The 25565-nt window shown below is 30.6% G+C and overlaps 1 protein-coding gene across 3 annotated transcripts in view; it reads right to left on the bottom strand.

Annotated features, from left to right (window-relative positions):
• Positions 1-14473: 14473 nt before the first annotated feature.
• LOC148225988 (uncharacterized) overlaps positions 14474-25565 on the bottom strand; it is a 482607-nt gene continuing 471515 nt past the window's right edge. For all 3 annotated transcript variants that reach the window (XM_088204339.1, XM_088204340.1, XM_088204341.1), the window contains one exon: positions 14474-15932. In XM_088204339.1, the coding sequence (XP_088060465.1) occupies positions 14796-15932 (1137 nt within the window). In that variant the 3' untranslated portion in view covers positions 14474-14795. The remainder of the gene's footprint in view (positions 15933-25565) is intronic.

The raw sequence follows: 25565 nt of genomic DNA, 5'->3' as shown, positions 1-25565 counted from the left end.
TTTATAGCATTTATACCCTGTAAGATTTTCACCCTTTAATTGTCGAAAATCGCTATATTAGCGGTGCGATTTCCGACCTTTTGTTCAAATTGAAAAAGTTGTGCGGGGAAAATTGTGCACCCATTAATACATAAAATATATGAAGCGGAAACATTTACCTTAAAAGGGTCCTCAGAGCAAGGTGTAACCGCTAACGGGTTTCAGCAGGCATAAATATCCTTTCAGGACACATTGGCTCTACACGTATACGCGCTTAAATCACTTTGCAATACGTGTACTACGCACGCGGTGTACCTTATAAAGTTTTTTTTATAAGTACTAAATTATTTTATAAAAAATATAATTTATTCCGATAATGTACAAGAGTACGAATTTAATTACTAGATTTGTTTTAAATTATTAATAATAAAGGCTTTGAGGTCATATCAATATGACGTTTAACGACTTGAGAAACACTAATCGCAAACGAGTTAATAAAAAGTATGTTTTATTAATTAAACCTCAAAGCTGTTATTTTTACTTTAATACATAAAGTGTAATTTCATGGAATTCTCGTTTAATATTATTTTAAATACACATGTATTTTATTTAATAATAATTAATGTGATTCTATAAACTATTTGCATTTATTGCCTTCTCTCATCGATTGGTTATACTTGACCATCAACACTTATAAATTCTACTATTTGATTTATCTTATAGTATTATCTGTATATACAATAAGCAATATAAGTTTTCATGACTTGTTTGATCCTGTAAAAGTTAATTGTAAATCAAGAATTTACATAAAATGATCGCTACGAAACTGAAATTGTTAATAATATTATTTTACCGATGTGCTCATAAAGTGAGTTTTGAAATTATATTATGTAAGGTTTGTCTTAAAATATCATAAATATGTATACACTGTTCAAAATCCAACATGTTAACAAAGTTAAGCTTCTGTTTTCAAACATTACACACATACTACAAAATATGTTATTTTTACTTATAAATTCTACGTTTATGTAACGGGATAAACTTTGAAGTTTACGAACGAAGGCAGCCTAGGTATATTATCATACGTCTTTATGATACATTTCGCCTTGAATATTGTAATAGGACTTCATATATCTGGACAGCAACAACCCTTTAAAAGCCAAAGGGAATAGAGTAGCGTTTTTAAAGTCACTCCCTTTGTAGCATTTCGCGGCCGCTGCACCGTTTCTAGCACATTGTTGCGCACCAGAAACGAGTTCCCCCTAAAGAGAATATTTAAACGTATCCATTAGGCTAGGCTGTTTGTTTTTGACGCCTTGTAATTTCAGGTTATTTGATTCGCAAACGGGAGATAGCGCCAAAAATAGCGTAGGATAATTGTAAACACACGACAGAGGTCTAAAACCTGGCTTATAATATTCTGGAGCTTTAGACTTTTAAGAAGGGCAATGAATTATATAAATTAAAGATAAAAACATACTAAATTGCTCCTCCCACATACTTACTTTACTGCTAAACTAATGCTATTTTTAAATCGATTTATTTGTATATAAAAAGCATGCTAAAATCACTTAATCATTTTATTATTACAAATTTATTTAAATCACACGCAATTCAGAGCTTTATTAAATCACTTTTAAAAGCGGTACTTATTTCTGCCAGACAGCACATATTTCCATTTATTAGATACCATTGGCAAAATACTTTAATGTCTGCACTACACTCTCTGGAAGTTGTCCGAACCGTCTGGTTGCGGCGGCCGTGAATGACGTCTGGATGACGGCTTCTGTCACGTACAGCTGGCATATTTGCGCGCGATCGGAAAATGTGCGAAATAATCGCAATTGTCATATTATTAAAATTACACTACTGATAATTATAAAAGTTTGTGTGGGCACTCACCAATACAATATCAGTAAAAACTTTTCGGTCGTAAATGTTCAACTTACGCAAAATCTTTGCCGGCTTTTGCAAAATTCCATAAGACATAAAAATGATACTTCAGAATACGAACACCACATCTGTGACTATCATAGAATTTGTCGCCATCGATTCTAAATAAGAATTCGTTATGGTGTGACATTTATATAAACCGATCTAGGAAAATACATAAGGATATTCGAAATGATTTTTTTTAACAAAATCAAGTACCATTAAGTATTTTTTAATTATTAAATTTTATTTGAAAAAAATATAATAACGATATCTGCTAGAAGAATATACTATCAAAATTATAATTAATCCCTTTTAGTGCCCTAAAATATTCAAAGATGTCAGTAAGAGTCTGTTGAAGTCTCCGATAAACATGTGGTATTATAACTTGACCACGTGACTACGATGCAGCGCTCGACATGCGTGTTGACCATAAGACGCCTACGCCCATACTGAAATTGAACCGAGTTACTCGTTCTCAGATTTCTAAAAACCATACATTATCTCTCTCACTCTCGACAATTAACACGTGAGAGAGCGAAAGGGGAAGTATCTCACCGCTCGCGTTTGAAAGAGCAGCTCTGACTTCGGTCTGTTTGTCGACAATATTCGGAAGCGCTCGAAGCTGGCCAAGTCGACTAAATTAACCCCACTTTACCTCCCGTTCTCGGTAACTTCCGAGAGATTTTAGAGCGGACAGAACCGAACTCGACCGAAGTAACCCATCTATCCATCCTTGGCCAACCTTGGTCAACTTCCAGAGAGTGTAGTGCAGGCATTAGATTGTGATAACGTATCTTTAAAAAAATTGGTATAAAAATATTTTTATATTAGAAACTAATTTTTGTATTTGTATTATTCGGTAGATAAATGTTAAGCAAAAGTCAAATTTATGTTATGTGATACAATAACACATTTAAATTGGTATTTATAATTTTTGACGTGCTTCTTAAAATTCAATGGATACCAGTAAATAATTTTCGATCAACGAGGACAAATCCTGTTTCGGCATAAAGCGAATTTATAGATTCACAATAAAATATATTTTATTGTTTCTGTCATGTATGAAATATATTATATGATGCTTTATACGAGCGTACGAGATATATAAATATTTAAGAGTAAGCAATAATATGCTAAGATGCCATAACGTTATATATGAAAATCATAAACATGAAAGGAGATAATACGAAATTATAATGGAATCACTATTTCTGCCATCCTTTATTGGAACGTTACGCGCGAATTACACCTATACTTATTTTGTATTATGTATATTATAGTACTATTATATGCTTACATTATGAATAATAATATAATATATTATTGGGATTTTAATGACGTACATAAAAAAAATATTTAATATTAATATAAAGAAAAATTTTATATTCAATATTGATGTGGTTATTTTTTGCCGATTTAATATTTGCTCTTGGGTTTGGTAAAATCGATTATTCAAAATGTCGATCAAGTCGATAGGGCTCGATAAGGTTTTTTTAAGTGCGGTCCTTTGTGAAGTAATGACCGTCGCACAAAAGAGTGATGCACTTATAATTACAGGAGAATGCGTTCCTGTTGCACTTGCCGGGATTTGCATTCATCATCTTCGTCCAGCGCGTTGCTCACTTTAAGAGAGATTCTCAAACTTTTCAATTACAATATTTTAATATTCATATTCGTATTCAAGAGTGTTCATTATGTAAAGATAGATTAACAGTTAAATAAAGATCCACGAGGGATATTCATATAGTAAAAATGTACTCAAAAGTGGAGTTATTAAATTTACAATTAAGGCTATAGATAATGATAATAATTGTGCAATATTATTTATAAAAAACACAATTAGTATCATATATACAAACCGTTGTTTCAATCTCACACGCGATTCAATTACCACTAGCATCTCGCGTGTTCAATTATTCATCCGATCCGCTAAAGGGCATGTATTGACACTAACATATACGCATAACACACACATCCAACGATTTCGTTTCAATGATATATCTGAGCATTTTCGATTAATCCAGACTCGCGATTGAAGATCGTTGCCGATCGAAAGGGCATTAATTAAGATCAAGTTTGGGAAGCTGCCATCGTCGAGTTTATTTTACAATTATGCAAAATCGAAATTGTACCCGGTGGCGTTTGCATTAATTTGACGCCGAGCTTTTTATATATGCGTCCGAGCTTTCGGAGTAATTTCCCGCTACAGATAGCCACCATGCGATACCGGGCGTATGCAAAGTCGCTAATGGCTCAGGTGACCATCTCGGGTCACCTGTCAGCGGCTCAGATTGAGTCCGTATATCTGGTGTATATACAGTGTATGCATCTGCTGACTTAGTTGGAAAACCGGTCAGTCTATTACTGCAGTGGTAATATTCAATTTATCGACGCCGTTTGCCCGTGTTGTAGTTAATCTGTGCCGTTTAAGAGTGGTCTTTAAGATATTATAGAGATGACTTGTATTTTAAATGAACATTAATATCTTATATTATATATTAATAACTAGAAATAGAAGAGTTTAAAATCATAATACCATATTCTAGTAAATTTTGTTTTTGTAATGAAGCAATAAAATACTTTTTAGTGTTTATTATAAATAAAATTATTGAAAAATAATTTTATTCTACAGATAACTTATCTCACCTCTCGACCAGTTTTTTAATTCCATTAGCATAAAATGTTAGAGGCTTTGATGCAAAATATTCCTATTTTCACATCATCTGCATTTTGATTTTTTTTCCATCTAGAAAGTGTCGTAAACGATAGTCGGAAAAACAAAACTTGTTAGTATATCATAAATTTATCAAATAATTTAGCAAGCTTTTTCCCTAAAGTTTGCTTACGGTTAGTTTATACGTGTTTCATTCAAATGTCTGTAATACTTGGCGGTTACTATGCGGTACGATTTCTCTATGTATAATTGATAATTTATAATTAATATCTTTCTATTTGATACGTCATATATCGGTCCATTTGTTGGTTTTGTCAAAAGCGCATAGAAGTTTATTGGTAGATTATAAATATAGCTGAATATTGCATGCATCGCATCAATTTCGGTATTTTTATATTAGGGGTTCCGACCCGGCGGGTGCCTGCAAAAATATGCGAGTGTTTGCAAAAACACATCGCATAATCGGAGGACGGTTGTACACAAAAAATAGCACTTAAATCTATTGTTATTATTTACCGTCAGTGATTTATGATTGTTAGTCTTTATCGCTCGTTATTCATCGGTTGATAGTTAGCTCTCTATCAAAAGATGTCAACAGATTTTTCTTATGATATATTATTTATTTTTTTATGATTATAACCTATAAGTGCTTGGCCTCGCGGGCAATGAAACTCTCGTGTGAATCTAGTAAGACTTTTAATTGATATATTTACATTAATACGACGAACGACTATCGGCTAGATGTTTTCTTAAAGCAGTAGTGAAGCTTACGTAGGTGATGATGACTGTGAATGATTCTCACGGTTCTTGTGGATGTCTGCAGCGAGTGTCAGGAAGTAGTTCTTCTTGCGGCTAGTAGTTCGGGAGTTCCAGGTGTGCTCTTTGCGTCTGTCGGTAGGGGCGCGTCTGCTGGTCGCTTCAGGTGGCTACTGGTGACTCTCACTCTCCGATTGTCTGTCTCTCTGGCTGTCTTCCTCTCTGACCTTCTGTCTCTCTTCATCGGAGTCCAGGCTTATATAGCTTAGGAATTAAAGATTTGCATATGTGCAGCGATCTTCCAGCTAATCGCTGCAATCGCATCGTAAAACAGCGAAATACGTCTACGCCTTTAGAAAGCGACGTTCGTTTGTTCGTTTGTTTTACCTCAAAGGGATTCTCTTAACGACGGAGAATATTTACTGTGAGCTCATGTTCCGTGTGGTCCTTTGTTTCATATAAATTTCTATTTTTTTTCTACTTCACAAACATATTAGAATATTTTATCGTTTAATAAACGTATATGCAGCTTGTTCTTAAAAGAGAATATTTAAATATTTCGGCTAATTTTTTAAGTTAACCTAATCTGCTATCTTATTTAATTAGCGATTAGTTAAAAAAATCAAGAAAATCGTCACCTTATTGAAAAAAATATAAAAAGCAAAGGGGTGAAAACCTTTGAAATTAAAAAAATCAAATATTTTTGTTGAAAATTGATATTTAAAAAAATAAAAACTCGTAGCTCAAGTAATGTTTTTCTTGAAAAAAGTCAAGATGTTAAATTTATTTTAAAGAAATATTAAAATTATATAAAAATTAGGTTATAAAGACAAAAATTTAGTTCATTTTTGGGATTTTTACAACAAAAAATTTTTATTGCTATAAATTTGAATGTATAAAATTGTATTTATCTTTCACTATAAAATAAATCAGCAGCAACAACTATACGAGTCTTTTCGGCAATAGAAATAATTTAAATTACTGTTTTTTATTTTTTTAATTTAAATTATTATTTTTTAAATTATATTCTTCATATTTTTTATTGTTAAAGTACTAAACAATCATATATCAACAGCAACTAAATGCATATTTTTGGCAAATAAAATAATTATTAAAAATATCGTACTTTTTTTAGATTCGAAACATAGAATCTATTATTTTCACTACATAATAAACCTCACATCAACAGAAACTAAATGAGTCTTTTTGGCAGTAGAATAAATTGAAAATAATTTTCACAAAATTAAAAAAGCCACTTTTTATTTTTGGCATAAAAATGTGTTTGATTGAACCTGTTTTTATAATTCAAACTGTATTTTTCCAATCATTATTACTTTATGAATGTATTCGAATATTTGATCGTTTACATGTTTTTTAAACTGTAGTTCAGTAATAATAATAAAAAAATTGAACAACTCTAAAAACTTTGTATGGTTTCTATAATAATGTACAAAATTTTAAAGATATTTTAATCGGGAACCTCTGGTTTATAGTTCACACTTCTTCAGATTGTTATAGGACATTGCAATATTGATATCATTAAACAACAATAACATTATAGTAAATCTGTACATCTCAATATATCATAAATTGAGATACAGAAATGACAAACAAAATTTTTTTCAATGTCTGTAATATCTCTTTGTTATTTTTAACCATAATTTATGGATTTTTAAGTTAGTATATTTATTTTCAACCCCTGCTTATTAATTATGAATTGCATTCCATAACATTTTATTTAACAATTAATATGTAAAATAATGGACTTGTCTGTTATTCGTTTTTTCGTACATGTGTAAGTTTTTGTTATTTAAAATTTTATTTACCGATAAAATAGATAATAAAAAACGTCAGAAAAACTCATACCTTGAAATTAGCATATACTTTTATAGAAAAATAAATTTATAAAAACTTTTGAACAAAGAAACATATAATGCATATAGCATAATAAAACCAACTACATTATTACAATAGTAGCTAGATAATTTAAAAATAAATGATCAAATTCTGTAATATTTCATCTAAGTTACTTACTCTCTTTCTAAAAAACATTGTACTGTGTATTGAATTGATATATATAAAGAGAAACTCAGGTGTATGTATTATATGTGCATATACATAAATTATCTATTAAAATTATACGTGTGTTTTTTATTTAGAAATACTATTATTTACTAAAATAAATTTAGTTTTACGATTAAGCAATTGACAGATGGTCACCTCAGTGACGAGTCAAGCTTTTATCGTTAAAGCTCCCGGTGAGCTTTCGCTTCGACCTGACAATCTGACCGAGCAAAATCAAAAGGCCTCAGCCGCCAGCCGATTGTGCAAATTATTTATACAGATCGCAGATAAAGCAATCTCAATGTTCAGTCAAATTTAGCCGTTATTAATTAAGTCGATTTTATACAAAGGCGCACATTCGCTTATCGAGTTTCAATACATGTATCGAATTATTATTATTATATTTAAAGGGTCCGTACAGTAGGGCTTACCTTCGTTTGATTATGATGTAGAAGCTTTTTTATATACACAATTTAAACTTTTTCCCCGTTTCGTCTTTGACAATAAAAAAGCTGAATAAAGTCGCAACCGCTTGTCTCCCTCGCCCTATCCAAACTTAAGGGTTTATAACAAATGGCCTTCTTATACCCACATGCTCTTATTATGTATAATGCGTACGTATGTATTAAATCCTCAACCGGCGTCTCTTTGATCCTTCATCCCTTGAAATTTATGTAGCGGTCCTTTGGTCTTGCGAGCACTGCATCGCACCATGCTGCAAGAGGGTTCTTAATCGGTACCATTTCTCAAATTAGTCAGAGCACGAAACGTTTCACAGAGAAAGCAATAAAAGAGGAATTAAACGCCGAATGAAAATATTGAAGTTCTTTTTTATGTGTGTCCGGCGTTCTCACACACAATGGTTATGCTCCGTAAATTATTTACAAGGGTCCGTTTCTTATGACCAAAGCGAGTATTACAAACAATTATCGCTTCGGTAAAACAGTGGGGTTTGCCTTTTTGGTGAGAGTTATGTGATAATAAAAATAAAATATTCACATATATTTATTTTTATTATTAAAAGATTTACATATTCAAAGCCTAAACGTAAAATACACTAAATTATAAAATAAAAATAATATTTTTTTGAGCAATTTTTGTCACATATTTTATGACTTGAAATACTACAATAGCGCAGAAACAATACTGTTAATTAAAGCTTTGATTTGAATCTCATTTCAGGTTAAACCAATCAATACATATCGCCGCTACAGTACGAATCTAAAAGATCAATGAATTATTATGTACTAATAACGGTTGACACAATCATAATTTCTCCGACCAAAATCGACGATCACAAATCATTTTTATTACATCGAAATGATCCCTCGGTGACAAGCCAGTTTTTATTACCCCACAGGGTTTCGGTTTAATTAATCCGACATAAAATATGCGCAGTCTATGCATATGTTATGCGCGGCCTAGGATTAGCATTTCCTCTATAGAGGACAGCGTCCATTTGGAGTTGCACATTCTTCCGGATTAGGGCCGCAATTTCCAAAGTGTTTTCACGGGGTGCACAATTAAGAAAGTATGTCAATAGCGCAGGGCCGGGCTAGGCATGCATAATGGCCGGCGCCGTTCGTTTGTATTCGTGCGGACGTTTTGTTTTGAGAAGGGTCCTCGGCTCGTTCATTAATGTGTGCGCACGTACGTCAGCCGAGAGGGGCAAGTGGACAAAGCAAATAAACGGCTCGCCCCTGAGGCCCTTTGAATATTTACGAATATAGTTTATGATGATTAGGTCAAATTCCGTACCTTAATTAAAAGCCGAGCCGCGATTGTTCGCATACCGGCCGGCACCGGCTATTGTTGTTGAGGGGTTTCGATTCTTCTTATGGTCATTGGTTGATAGATAATGAATTTCGTTAATGTTTTATTCATCGAGTCAGAAATGTATATATGATAGACAAAATTTATTAATTATTCGGGCAAAAATTTTTTTTGATGATTTTAGTTCACTTCATTCACATCAAAGCGCTATCAAAACTTGTAGTTGAATCAAACGCTCGTGAATAATTATGGTATTTTATATATTGGTTTTTAAGAAAATTAAAATCGTATCTTTGTTAAATTTTCCAAGTCTTAGTCTTCAATGAATTGATTTAATAACATCTAGCTCTCTGTTATGAAATATGGGTTGAAAATATTAAAACCAGATATATTATCTGGCCCAGGTTTCGTGTCTAATTTGGTTATAAATGATTATAAAAAATATTTTATAAATCATTGTTTGCAGAATTCTATATTTCATAATATTTAAAAACGTTTTGAAATTTAAAAAAAGATAATGTGAACGATTTTTTTGTGATTTTTAGAAATTATTTTCAAAAAATCTTGGTTTTTATTTATTGATAACTCAAAATTCTAATATAACATAAAAAATGCTGGGTTTTGTAATGAGAAATATGAGTCACCCTAATTTTTTTGCACCATGACATATTGGTAATTAGAATATTCAAATATTAGTATTTGGTATTATTAACACTCGGATGAGTTTATATAAATAATAATGTTAAAAAATATCGGTAAATTTACCGTTTTTCAATACATTTGAGTTTGACTAATCAAAATTTTAATAACATTTTAATTTATATTTTTATGATTAATTATAAAAAACAATGATACATGTTAATATCTGATTTTTATTAAATGAAAGGTGTTTAAAAATAAAAATAAAATGAAATAAATTTTTCCAAATCTTTCTGTACTATATTTTTGATCCTTTAAGTAGATAATGATCTAAAATTAAGGGATACTTAATTATTGTGTGAAATACTCTTATTATTACAAAGGTAATGCTAAAATAGTTTATTTCGTCTTATTTTTCTGATAATACTGCAATTTTAACGATAGTTCTACCTAAAAAATCATGTTTTTTATTTCATATTAATATATTTTCACTGTTTAAATACCTGAAGACACTTCCAATATTATTTACATTTAAGGAAATTATATCTATTTTTAAAAATCTTTTGTAGAGAAGTTAATTGCGTAAAATGTGAATGATATTCTTCTCAAGTATCTAATGTAAGATTTCCGATATAAAATATCATGTGAATCGAATGAGGCAGTGGTTCCCAACCTGTAGTACGCGTAAAACAACAACTTTGAACTATTGTATTTTTCCTAAATGTAATTTTTCAGAAAAACTCGATGACGATCTTTAATGTTAATGATACAATTGAAAGTATGATTAAGAAATTAGATTTTTGGAAACAGTGTATCGAAAGCAATCAACCGAAAGTATTTGAAACTCTACATACTTTTTTGGTTGAAAATAAGGTTAGCTTGTCTCAAGATTTACGAGAACATATAATAGTTCATTTAACAGGATTAAAATCGTCTTTCACGGAGTATTTTCCAAAACCAGAAAACAAAATATTAATTGGATTTTAAACCCCTTCTATGCAGAAAATTTAGAAAAAGCTTCATCGTTATCAATAAAAGGTAAAGAAAATTGAATAGACTTATTAAGTGACAAAACTATACAAGTAAAATTTGAGCCAAACAATCTAATTCATTTTTGGTTAAAAACATCGATAAAGAATATAAAGAACTTTCTGGAAAAGCTCTCAAATTTTTATTACCGTTCACTAGTGCGGAATTAGTAGAAAGAGCTTTTTCTTCATGTTTTTTTAGAAAATAAATATCGAACAAATTGGACGCAGGTGTAGATTTAAGGGTATATCTTACATCTTTTGAACCAAATTTCAAAAAATTATGTTCTTCGAAACAAGCACAAGGATCTCATTAAATTTATTTTGCTTATATTATTGTGCCTATATTTTCGTCAAATTTGCTTAAAAATATAACTTGATAACAATGTATTATAATCTTAAGCAACACTCTCATAACTATTATTTTAAATAATAAATAGAAAATTTCAGTAATAAGAATATTTTTAAATACAATTTCATTAATATTATTATATTTAAAACAAAAATTTCGCCTGCGGCGCTGCTGTAAATTTGTAAAAATGATAGTGTAAATTGTTTCGTTCTCATCAGAACAATTTTTATATTTACCGTGTTTAATTAATTTTATATACATATATTTTCTATTAATATCGGTAGTTTTTGAAAAAAATTGCCTGCGGCGCATTTAATTTTTTTTTTAAATAATTTAATTTAATTCTATATATTTTTTTTTAATAAAAATTAGTTGTTAAAAAAATACTTCTTTAAATGTCCTGGTTTTGAATTTTGACAAGAAATGAGCTTCGGCAGCTTTTATTTAAAAAAAAAACATCGTGATATGTAAAGTTCATATGTCTCGTTGTTATCAGAAAAATAAAACCTTTGGTTTTTTTGTTAACTTAAATAAATTGAGTTCTGGGAAATATAGTCACCCTATAAAATTTTTGATGCAAATAAAATAACAAATTTCTCGAAATACAATCATTTTTACGAAGTGGTACAATTAAGCGTGATGTACTACCAAGTGGTACGCGAGACAAAAAAGGTTGGGAAACGCTGGAATAAGGCACTAATCAATTTCTTAAGAAAAGTATGCATTCGCATTAATTTCAGCGCAGTTAGAATTTATGTATTTGTTTTTGTAATAGCTTTCTCTAATGATTTGCATAACATTCTTGATCTTTCTCGGTTATAAATATGTACCTTGTTTCAGTTTCCATGTTTTATCAGTGATCTAGTTTTTTTGACGATCTCTCTGTGGCAAATTGGTTCCTCAATTATATTTTCTTGGGTATGTTTTGGATCTGATCTTCTGAATTTATTTGAAACTAAGAAACCTTATCTTTAAAAATCCTAGGTGTATACATATGATTTCACTTGTGTTTTGTTCAACTGAACCATTGTTAAAACCACACATTAGCAATTACAATAATTATTATTTTTGAAGAAAAATATGGTAAGCCCACCTAGAGATAATTTAAAAATATAATCTGCCTTAAACAATAATACTATTGCCATCAAATGCTTTATCTGTGTATTTACAATTACATTAAACATATAATGATAAGTCTTACATATGCCATTGCAAGTAGAAATCTTATCTTAGTAAATAAATCATTAATTTAATCTTTTATTAAAACATTAATTCAGGTAGTAAATGTGATTTCTGTTTTAAATATAATAAATATAAAAAAATAGTTGTGATGATTATATTTATCCATTAATCACTGCTTTCTGTTGATTGCATGAAACATAAGATTATTTAATTTTAGGATTGCACTGTGATTTTTAAATCATATTTTTTTGTATTGTGCATTTTGTGTCGGCTTATATTTGTTTGCAATAGTTCTTTTTTATTATTATTGTTTTGCTCTTATTTTGAATATTTATTACATACCATGCAAACAAACTGAATTTTAATTTTATTACTTAATATTATATGTTCTTTTCTTTAAAGTGCATCTTAACGGTTGTAATAAACCTTTATGACCCAATATATGTTTAGGAAAACTGCCCCATTCTGTTTTTGTAATTTAAAAGCATAACGCTCGCCGTTCTCTTTCTTGTGTGAACAAATCATTAAAATTTATGAGATCATTATGATTTGGAAAAGTTATACCTAGGTGGCGGACCATTTACGTTGCACCTGATTTACATAAAGCTTGTTTGTTTATAATTACTTTTGTTCCCGAGCGAACCGTTTCTTTGAATTGGGTTGAAAATAAATAAAAAACGAATCACCATTGATAAATTTTAATTTATTATTACTTTATTTGCAGCATTTTGTTTATCAATGTAAATGTTTACAACTATATGTACAATGATACATTTTCCATTAGTTACATAATAAACTTATCGTTTACAATTAATTATTAATTTAATATTTTTTCATACTATAAAAAAAATCAATACATCCATGTTCACATTATATGTATTTATATATATGTGAATATATAATAGTTTTTTTCGTATTTTATTCGAGTTAAAAATTTATATGAGAAAAAAAATAGAATTGAAATTATTACAAAAAGATTTTATTATAAAAATATAATAAATTAATATTTTATTTATTTATTTGTTATTATTATTATATATACGGTTATATACATGTTAATATCTTAAAAAAATGTATTTCTCTATCTCAGACGGATATGAAATTGAAGAAAAATATAAAAATAATAAAAAAGATCTTAAAAAATATAAGAATTGGAAAAATCTACTTAAAACAATTTTAAAATTGCTATAAATTATACATACAATAAAATCAAGAGAAACAATAAATTACAAACACTAAAAACGTACACATTTAATATATACAAAAGGTGTGTAATAATGTAATGAATTTATGGAGACAGAGAGCTTCAGATAATTAAATTGATTTAAGAGACTAGTGTTCTTTTTTTTTTACAAAACATTTACAATTATCTCGAAACGTAGTACAGTTTATTTATTTATATTAATTCATATCTTGGTAAGAATAGAAAATATTTACAATTTTTATATCAGTGTAAATAACATCCCGCGATTACACAATCAAACGATTTTTACAAATATATATTTTCATTAGACATGCCACAGGTGTGAAATTAAAATAATAAAAAATGTGGTTAAATTTTACTGGTACTTTTTAATGTGGCTCTTTATTAAAATATGTTATAAGACTATTACTAAAGGTCCATTCACGAAAGCAAGCTTGAAAAATTCGCTTTTCCCATTAATATATTTAGATATTATTATATCCACATTTTTTTGAATAAAGATGATTTGTATTACATTACTGCTCAGTGGCCGTTATGCATTTTGCATAACCTTTACTTTAAAATAATGGCAATGATGATTGTGAGTATTAATCCTAAACGCTCATATATAAATTGGGACGGTTTACATAAAATAATTTGATTTTAAGAGCCGGTAACTAGGGATGATAGCGATTTGAACGAAAATATAGGGTTGATGGTTAATTTATTAAATACACATATATTAAATATATTGAAGTCAATATTGCATGATGATACATCACATCCACTTTATTACTCATAATGCACGTCCATCCAGCATTCACTTTTTTTATATTATATATATATTTATATGTATATATAGATATATAAAAAAAGTAATTACAAAACATAAGATAGCGTCACTCGTCTTTTTTTTGGTATTTATCATAGATTTTATTAAAATTTACAGCCGCTCTTCTCCGACATAAAAAATAATAAGACCTTAACCACCGATCGCTTAAACTGTGATGCATTATCACTTTTTATTTGGCATCGAATGTTCAATTAACAAACGTCTTCGACACATCACACACTGGAGTACTAAAAATTAGTGATAGTCACACACACTTCGGTCCGCTTTCCTTAATACAAATTAAAATTGAATCGAAATTAAACGTCCATTAGGAACTTTTCACTTTAAACCGTAACATCCTTGTCGTCGAACAGCATCAGAGATCCGTAGCTATGACGTCAGACCTGAACTTCGGGACGCCTTTCGGGACGAGCGGGATGAACGGGACTCGTGGAGGCCGAACAGATCCCTCGGGACTTCATGGGAGCGTCCGACACCATCGTGAGTATCGGCTGGAAGCCGTGGACTGGAAGGAAGTCCTCCACCAGCTTCCTACTCCTGATGCTGGTGTCTCCCACGTACACGTTGGTACCAGGGAAAGTACCTTGACGCTTGCACCGCCACGCCAAAACGACAAGCACAGCTACAAACAGAATTATAGCCGTGGTGCAACCCAAAATCAATTCAAGATTCTGCCTTCCGTTCGTCATGTGCTCTCCTCGCATCGAGCTCACGAAAACCGAGTATAAATGATCCACAGAATCGGACTGATCCTCGGTGCTTCGCTTGTTCGAATCTGGAAGGATTTTGACGTCTTCCATGCTCTCGGTGGAAACTTTCAAAGCTCTGCCCGTGTCTAGGGTCATCATTTCCGACTTTTCGTTATCGATTCCGGGCCGCCTAGACACGAGTTCGACTTGGATGTGATAAATGGTGTCGGGCCACAGCGACAAAGTTACGCAAGTCGAATCCGTGAATAAGTTGCCTTTAAGTCCACCGCCGTCGACTTCCCACGTCACCAGGTAAACTCCTTTATTCGCCCTCGGCTCCCAGGCGATTTCGCCGATGACGAGAACTTTTTGATGGATCAGCGACACTTCTTTCAATCGCCAGATTTGATCCGCAGGATCGGTGATCATTGTTTCCGGAGTGGTGGCTTTGATCTCAGTGTTGATCTTCTTTTTCTTCTTGGACGAATAATCTTGCTTACTGTAGCTTTCATCTGGGCTGTAGATAGTGACTAAGCCTTGCGGATCGACGACTAAGACTCTCAACAGAGCTCCTCCGTTGTTAGCCGGCACTCGAGTCGCTAAATCGATGGTTTGGATGATCTGTCGCCATGGACCGTTGGCCGATCGTCTCATGACAACATAGACAAGCGGTGTTCCTGGCTGAGAAGTAGGAGGAGGCCAGCGAGCCAAAGCACCCGAAACCCTCACTACTTCCTCGCCTTTAGTGTGGATGACAGGTTGCGTCTGCTGAGCTCTAGTGGAAGCTTCAGCGTGAAACCGACAAGCTTCTTGGCATCCAGGGAACTGAAACAATAAAAAATAAAATTAAATCATTATTTAAAGCAAAATGAGCGGCGTGTAATTGACTTAATTATTCATAAACGCGAACCGGATGGGACGATAAGTTTCGTTTGGGAGCTTTCAGAGTACGTACTTATTCGTCAGCATGCAACGGGTCCGTAATAAGCCCGAGGGCACATCGTACGATCGATTGTCGGTAATTGTCGGCTACCAAAAAAGAAGAATATTTTGCGTGTCGTGAAAATAACGCAAGACGCGATAATGGGATGCGATTTATCAAAAAATAAGATAAAAATTCTCTTTTATGCTTATATAATACTACAAAAGTAAATATCTGTAGCTTATAGATAAGAATATTCTTTAAATTATCTGAGTGCGACTATAATGCGATATAAACACGTTTCGGCTAATAGCACGTTATGATTTTTTGGACGAATGCCTAAGGCAAAGTATCCGCCCAAAACACCACCAGTGTACTCGGATGCTTCCGGACATACATATACATTATCTCTGTTATGCAATATAAAATTTGCAAAGCATATTAGTTAGTGTAAAAGATCGACCCTCTTGAATTTTTCCCACATAGACTAATCTCTTTAAAAAAATCTTGGCATGTGTGCGCCATAATTCATAAATAGTTATCGGGAGTTTGACGCTACTTTTGACAGTTCTCAATATATTACACCATAGATCATGCAGCTTTTACGCAGCTCTAGCAAAAATGTGAGTGTGAGTTTTAAATTAAATTTTAGCTGACAGGTTACACACGTAAAATTGCTGATTTATTTTTATGTTTAACTAAACGATTAATTAAATTTGACAATAATTTAATATTTTAAAAGTGAGATTTGTGGTTCTATAATGAGATAGAAATTTGAAATTGCTTTACACATTTTTGCCAAAAATATAAAAAAAAACTCTATTTCAATATAAAATGATTCATAATTGCATTTTCATTATTTTAAGGATTAATTACATGTTTTTTTTGAGAAGTTATATAATACTTGATTTTTTCTTAAAAAATAAAATAATATATAACATCGATTTTATTATCTAGCTAGATATACTATATATTACAGCTTATCTAATGATTGAAATATATCAATAAAAATATGCGTCAATCGCATATTAGGTATTATAAGATACTTTTTTATATCATGATATTAGTAAAATCTAAAAAAACTTAATTTTTGCTTATCAATCGGAATTAAAATTATGTAATAATTACACACGAATAGATTAAAATTAAGTGATAATAAAAATCATTATTTAATAAATCTTTAAGCCGTAGTTTGATGTATCAACAGATCTTATATTTGTAGCAAAATATTGTAAAAACGCTGTATATAAAGGATAATTTTTTTTCCCATTACATATTTATTAAAAGTTAAAACGTAACAAAGAATAATCAAAACTAATTAATTTCTTATGCAAGATTGCAATAAATATTTATTAATATTAATTAGTCCCGAAAGCAATAATATATATTTATTGTATTTCAATCATATGAATTTTAACGTAACAACAATTTTCACTTTTTTGCTACAAAGATAATATTTTTTTAGCATCATTAATTATTTTTAATAAGGTTTTAATTTTATATTTTTTAAATCCAAAAAATCATCGTTAAGCTTAAGTTTTAGGTAAAACAAGTATATCAATTTTGCCACAAAGATAATTTTTTTGTTGTTAAAATATGAAGTATTTACGTTCTTTGTTATGTTTTATTCAGTCTAATTTTTTTTATTAAATCAATTCTAAATTTAAAAATTACTAAAAGTGAATCGTTTTATAACAATGCAAAGCAAATTTACACTTGCTTGCCACAAAACTCGATAAAAAATTTGAAATGATGTATTTTGTTAGTAATTTTCATTACAATGTTAAATAAGTTGACGTTTTTTCGCCAAAAAGATAAGATTTTTTACATCATTAGTTATTTTTAATATTGTTTACATTTTTTGATTTAAAAATCCATAAAAAGCATAGTTAGGTTTAAGTTTTAGGTAAAACAAGTATACAAATTTTGCCACAAAGATATTTTTTTTGTTAAAATATGAAATATTTACGTCATTTGTTATGTTTTATTCAGTCTCATTTTTTTATTAAATCGATTTTAAATTAAAAAATTACTAAAAGTTAATCGATTTATAATGATGCAAAGCAAATTTACACTTGCTTGCCACAAAACTCGATAAAAAATTTGAAATTATGTATTTTGTTAGTTATTTTCATTACAATGTAAAATAAGCTTACGCTTTTTTGCCAAAAAGATAAGATTTTTTACACCATTAGTTATTTTTAATATTGATTCTATTTTTTGTTTAAAAATACAAAAAAAGTTATAGGTAAAACAAGTATACCAATTTTGCCACAAAGATAATTTTTTTTGTTAAAATATGACATATTTACGTCCTTTGTTATGTTTTATTCAGTCTCATTTTATTTCATATTATATCGATTTTATATTTATTTATTTTTAAAAGTAAATCGTTTTAAAACGATACAAAACAAATTTACACTTGCTTGCCACAAAAAAGTAAAACTCGATAAAAAAAAATTTAATTACATATTTTGTTAGTAATTTATATTACAATGTAAAATAAGTTTACGCTTTTTTACCAAAAAGATAAGATTTTTTACATCATTAGTTATTTTTATTAATGTTTCATATTTTATTTTAAAAAACCAAAAAAAGCATAGCTAGGTTTAAGTTTTAGGTAAAAGAAGTACATATACAAATTTTGCCGCAAAGATAAAAATAATTGTTTGAATATGAAATATTTACGTCGTTTGTTATATTTTATTCAGTCTCATTTTTTTATTGAATCAATTTTATATTTAAAAATTACTATAAATGAATTGTTTTATAATGACGCAAAATAAATTTACACTTGCTTGCCATAAAGGAAGCAAAACTTTTTTTGTTAGTAATTTTCGTTACAATGTAAAATAAATTTACATTTTTTGCCAAAAAGATAAGTTAACTCGATTCGAATGTTAATTAATGTACACTGGTCCTCTTTTTATATCCGTATATGTATACATATATTTTATTTCATATTTAAAAAAAAATAAAAAAAGTCGTTTTTTTTTCAAACACAACACAAAAAAACTTGCTTTGACGAAATAATTAAACAATCATTTGTAATCATATTCTAATTATTTTTTGAAGACATAAAAAAAAATTGTAAGTCTCATTTTTTTAATGAATCGATCTTATATAAGGAAAATAAAATATACTAGTGTAGTATAACGCCTCTATTTTTTACGTACGCTATTTTTTTTATGAACCTATCTTTCAGTTCTGTTATTATTAATCGTTTTACTGTATCAAGTACATTTGAGAGCTTTGTCAAAACAAAATCGTTTTCCGATATTTTCCCATAAAATAATAATTTAACAGACATTCACAAAGCGCAGGAAATGTGCTATTACTGCAAATAATTCCATATGTAGGCTTTGTTGAAAGCCGACAGACACACCTGACGTTATACTTAAAGATTAATTTATAGAAAAATATATCCGTTTTTACGTTTTCGTAATCGCACACTAAAGAAGAATTCTTGAATTGTTAATTGTGTGTATAATGAGCGGCGAGGCACAAAGGAGCAAAAAATAAAAACGGCATAGATACCGTGAAACGTTTTTAATTTTCTTCTCTCGCCGTTGTCTCTATAAATTAAAGTTATAACGAGCCACTCGTGTGTTTGTATTTTTTATCTCGTTCCACGACGTCTTTTTGTTGCTTATAAAGTGTGCGAGAGTGTATACGTGCCTTTATTATGTTGAAATAAAACGGTATCGGTACAGTATATGAACGTATCTGCAATGTGTCGTTCGCTTTTAATCAAAGTTACCTAATGCATAATACATCCGCCTGTGAACTCTCGCGAAACAAGATGAAAAAAGTGTGTTTGCGAATACCTTTATTCAAACAGTGTTTGTTCGTGGAAATAATGGTCTAACTTTTCTCGTTAACCGAGTCCTGCTACGGGAAATACCTGAACTTGGGCAGAGCAGAGCCAGAACGGCAGGTTGTGTGTTTAGCGATAGTAATTGCAAGTAAACAATTCAGTATGTGAAAATATTTCGGTTTGGCTCGTTTGTTGGACACTTTAAAAAACGAATATTAAAAAAAAGATAATAGAATTTTTGAGATAGCTTCAACTGAAGCAAACAACGCTGAAAAAGCTGTATGATATTGTTTATTTTGTTGAAAATATAAACACATTTAAAACCTTGTTAAAAATACGAAGGATATTCGGTAAATTTTTTACTCAATAAAAAAAACACTGCCGTTTTTGCGAAGTCCGCGTGACGTGATATATATTTTTTTTATTTATTTATTTATTTATTAAAATTATAACCATCGTGACCTGACAGGCAAACCTAATGCGTCACGATAGTCAAAAGTACTAATACATCATAATACATACAAATATAAACAAGACAAAACAACAGACACAAATCACCTCAACAGGTGTGCATTGTCCCATACGAATTGAACCAAAACTCCATAAGTGCAAGAGAAAATGTCAATATTACTATGGACAGAATTGAGCAGATAAATGGCCTTGGCCAGAGAAGAGTTGGCAAGTGCTCCAGTTCTACACTTAACAGGCAAGAATAGTGGACGCGACCGAGAACTATATCCACCTTCAGGAGCCCACATTTGAAGCTGCTCGAGCACTGAAGGATTGTCTACGATGCCCTTGAGCAATTTCCAGAAGTGTTTAATTACATAAACACTTCTGCGAGTCGACAAAGAAACGTATCCCAGGGCTCCCAAAATAAAAGCACTGGGAAACAAGAACGGATAATACCCGTATTCCTTCAAGTATAAATAGGCTTTAGTCAAAGCGATGTTATACTTTAAGTGTGTCTTATATGTTCATTTCTAATCATGTCAATTTAGAGGTTTGTTAAAGGTCACATTACATATATTTTTAAAATTGGTTTGAAAAAATTTTTTTTTTTAGTAAATGGCATTTTTCAATTCTACATTGATAAGCGCAGTGATTTTTTTTAGTAAATTTTACTAATTGTGATCAAAAATAATGTTAAAAATGGATTGCTTTAATATTATGCCTAATATACTTAAAAGAGAAATAAAAAATGAGAGTAATGAAACTTTATTCATATATTTAAAAAAGTCTTGCTGGTTGTTGATATTCACACGATTTTTACTTATGTTAAATTGTTATTTATACATATATTTCTAAATATTATTAAAAATTATATTAAATATTTGGCCTGACATTTCATTATTTTTTATTTAACTTCGATCGAATTCCTTATATAATATAATAAAAAGCATTTGACATTTTTTAGGTCCAACTATAATTACAAAGTTTTGTATAAAAAAGACTTAAGGAACTTATATCTAAAATACATTACATACATCTCAAACAAGTGTAGTTTAGTTCATATTCATTATTTAAGGTCGGTTTTTACTTTTTTTATACATATATCCTTGCTATGATTTTTTCCAGATTCGAACCCTAGGAATTTGTCCCCTCCCTCCCCCCTCTCGGCAGGCCCGAGTATATTATGCAGTATATTTTTAAGTTAATTTAGTTTTTGTATATAATAAATTAAATTAAACTATCACAATAAATAGAAATCTGTCTCGATCGCTTTTCTACTCGGTTAACCGTATCGATTTCGGGACCGCCCCGGTAAAAAATCATAAGTTAACGTCCGCGTATATAAATCTTCCAATTCTGGTATTGATGTAAGAGGGCTGCCAAGTCATAATAAAGAAAGGAAAAACTCGCTTCGGCTTCATTGTGAAAAATAAATTATCTGCCAATGAATCAATCCGCCAGAGGGTGGAGCCGGAAAAGCGCTTCGTCTTTCCCAACATACGCGAACGCTTCTTTTTCGGTCCTCCCTCGGGCTACTTTCTTCTTTTTTTCTCGCCAGAGAGAGAGAAAGAAAAATGTTTCAATATAGCCGAAAATAAATCGTGCTCCCTTTATCTATAGCAAAAAAGTTTGACCGAACCAAAAAAATCTCACAAAATTGTATAATAGCATAATGATTTTAAACTTGAAGCAACATAATACTATTGAAACATTAAAATATAGATAATGATACGCATGTGTTAAACTGGCGATTGTTAACATTTAACTACAGAAGAAGAACCGAATTCTCGTAAAATTTATTTTCTTAAGAAATCGGAAACACGTATATAGAATTAATGTTACCCTATTACTTCTAAATAGGTTCCGATGTCAGGCGTACTTTGTACCAAATTTTACGAGTCCGCATCTGTCCTTGTAATCGGTTATTTTTTGATGATCGAATCGGTTATGAGACGTGTGCGAAGGGCGTATTAGTCCTAGATTGAATCAAAATCGTCGGAAGTGGATTTTTTCAGTATCGTTTCGTGTCATTCGGCGATATCGCCCGTGATAGACTGTCGCCTCCTCACGCCCATGTGACATAAATCTTGGTAAATCCACGCGGATGTCGTATATCATATTTCAAAAATGACGTCGATACAATACGATATATAAAAGTGGTGTGTCTGTCACGTAGCAGCGGCGAAATTGCGTTTCATTGCGGGTATATTTAAACGATAAAGTGTAATAAACGTAATCACTGTACGTAAAACAACATACAAATATGCATTTAGAATGTTAAATATGCATTAAAATTATTGTGGGGGCGATTTATTTGGTCACAAACTGGCAACACTGACGTGGAAGCGGCGAGAGCAACACAATTTTGTGACTGACCACGTCGGAATACATCGACTGGCGATGCTTCGTCCGTCAAATTATAATCAAGACCTAAAAAATAATCTCTAGATATTCTAGTGTTATTTGTTACAAAAATGGTCGTGCAAATGTGCTATAATGAATTTATATATACGTCGTATTGCGTCGTAATAAAAATCGAATTAAACTCTCGTGATTCAGATGATTGCTTTAACTGAAATGGAAATTAGTTGCTTTTGTCTGTATTCTATTGGTCGTATTGATCTATTTGACGCAGCTTTGATTATTTCGAGACTGCCTGGACTTTTATATCAAGTCGAAAGCGAAGTGGTAATTTTTGGTATAGCAGTGAAAGTAATCTAATGGAAGTGTATTTCTACGGCAGAAAAGTGGTAGTTCCAGAATAGATAAACATACTTATACATAGCTATCCTTACTGATATAGCTATGGACTAATTATATAAAAAGGCTGATCAAAGTATAATAAAATCGAATTTTGGTATCAATAGGTGAGCGCAAAAACAATTATCACTTCTCAGAAGGCAAAAATTCACGTCAAAAGCAATAAAATCGTGTCGGCACCGTCACAGTGGGAACGCTCGGTAACGAGCGTTCCCACTGCGACGGCGACGGCACGATTTTATTGCTTTTGACGTGGATTTTTGACTTCTGAGAAGGGATAATTGTTTTTTGCGCTTTCCTTTTGGGCAAAATTTGGTTTAGATGTGCTTTGAATTAAAATCACTATTTTATATAAGATGAACAAAATCATTATTTTATATAAACCAAAATTAGGCACAATACAAAATGTTTTGTGTAATAACATAAAATTAAATCTAATTGAATCATTAAATTTAAAATGCTACAATTTTTTTTCCAAATTCCTTAAAAAGCCAAAAATCCATCCCTTTATTTTAAACTAAACTTTTGAAAATTCAGTTTTTATAAAATATTTTAAAAATTATGCTTAAAATAATAGCTATATTTATAACGTGTGAAAGATTTAAGGGCACATAAAATTTTAATACAGTATCCACTTTTCTTTACATAGAAAAAAACAGGCAGTATTATATTTTTGCTATTTAACTGTCTTTGCTACAAAGTAAACCTAATGGTAACCATGTTATTAAATTATTTAATCTTGTAGGTAATTTAGCAAATCGTTAAAAAAGTATGTTACCTTGGACTTATAAAACAAAATGTTTCTGTTGCAACAATGTAAGACAATGTCCTTTGCATTGCATTAAGAAAAATATATTGTACATAATTTTGCACATTGATTGAACGCACAAAGGGCTATTTTGCACACACACATACACACAAAGGTTACAGTGTCAAAATTAGCGTAAATCAATACGCGCCGCCAAGGAATTGGTCTGAGAAGCCTTGCGAAGTGAGCATTCGTTAAATCGAACAAAAGCTGCCGGGCAGCGGCCAAACGTACATACATACATACATACGTGTATAACAGGTTTAAAATGAAATAATGGGGTTTTATTGAATTGAGACATAAATATTCCAGGGTTTGCCGACCGGGAGGGCCGTCGTCTCTTATTGTATCACAGTCCTTTATAAGAGTTTGCTCCTTAACGTATTCCGTTTGGCTGCCGCTGTTTACAATCGAGACTCATCTGCGGCACTCATTATTTCGCTTCGACCTATTCAGGTATTCTGTTTACCGGGCTGTGAAGACATGGATATCCATGAGGATATTGCACTAGAATAGATCTGAGTAAGCTGAGGGGATGACGGTCTGTGGGTTAATTGATCAATTATTTAAGAGTTGAGTTTCATGTTGAACTGTTGACGCCAAAGGATATTACAATCGTATAAATTAAGTTAAAAAATATATGGGTTAATGACACAACAATAACACACATTTATATTAAATGAACAGTTCTATCGGCTACACTTATAAAAAAAATCGTATCTTAACCCTTTGCACTCCAAAGTCATTTTCAAAAGTTTTTTAGCAAGTCATTTTCAGTGAATTTGTCAACAATTATTTTTAAGGGAGGAAAAGATCACATTTTAATATATGTGTAATATATATATAAGAGAGTTTAAACTGCGATATCTCATATTTAATGTGTATATTGAATATTTATTTGACAAATTTATTTAAGTGATACTTTTTTAAAAGCAATCCCTATAAAGAAAGCTAGATATTTTTTCAAAAGTTTTGCAATAATACGTCGTTGTGACTTTAGGGTTCTAATTGTCAAACTCTGTTCTTAATAAAATACCCAGAATATTTAAAAAAAAAAAAATTACCAAAAAATACAATCTGGAACATGTATAATGTGTTAATAATATGTTCGTAAAATAATTTATCATGTTAAAATAAATGTAATGCCTAATACTTCCCCGTTTGCTCTCTCGCGTGTTAAGTGATGAGTGAGAGAGATAATTATATGGTTTTTCGCAAACTGAGATAGAACTAGTAACTCGGTTTAATTTCAGTATGCACGTAGGCGTCCTATGGTCAACACGCACGTCGAGCGCTGCATCGTAGTCACGTGGTCAAATTATAATAATACAACATGCTTATCGGGGACTTCAACGGACTCTTACTTACATCTTTGAATATTTTAGGGCACCAAAAGGGATTAATTATATTTTTGATAGTATATTCTTCTAACAGATATCATTATTATATTTTTTTCATATAAAATTAAATATTTAAAAAATAATTAGTGGTACTTGATTTTGTTAAAAAAATCGTTTCGAATATCCTTATGTATTTTACTAGATCAATTTATATAAATGTCACACCATAACGAATTCGTATTTAGAATCGATGGCGATAAATTTTAGGATAGTCACAGATGTGTTGTTCGTATTCTGAAGTATCATTTTTATGCCTTATGGCATTTTGCAAAAGCCGACAAAGAATTTGCGTAAATTG

This window comes from Plectrocnemia conspersa, unplaced genomic scaffold (genome assembly GCF_051122295.1).
Source record: "Plectrocnemia conspersa isolate PC_06_02 unplaced genomic scaffold, ASM5112229v1 ptg000014l, whole genome shotgun sequence".
Lineage (NCBI taxonomy): Eukaryota > Metazoa > Arthropoda > Insecta > Trichoptera > Polycentropodidae > Plectrocnemia > Plectrocnemia conspersa.
The sequence above is the reverse complement of the archived record's forward strand: the minus strand, read 5'-3'. Positions and strand labels throughout refer to the sequence as shown.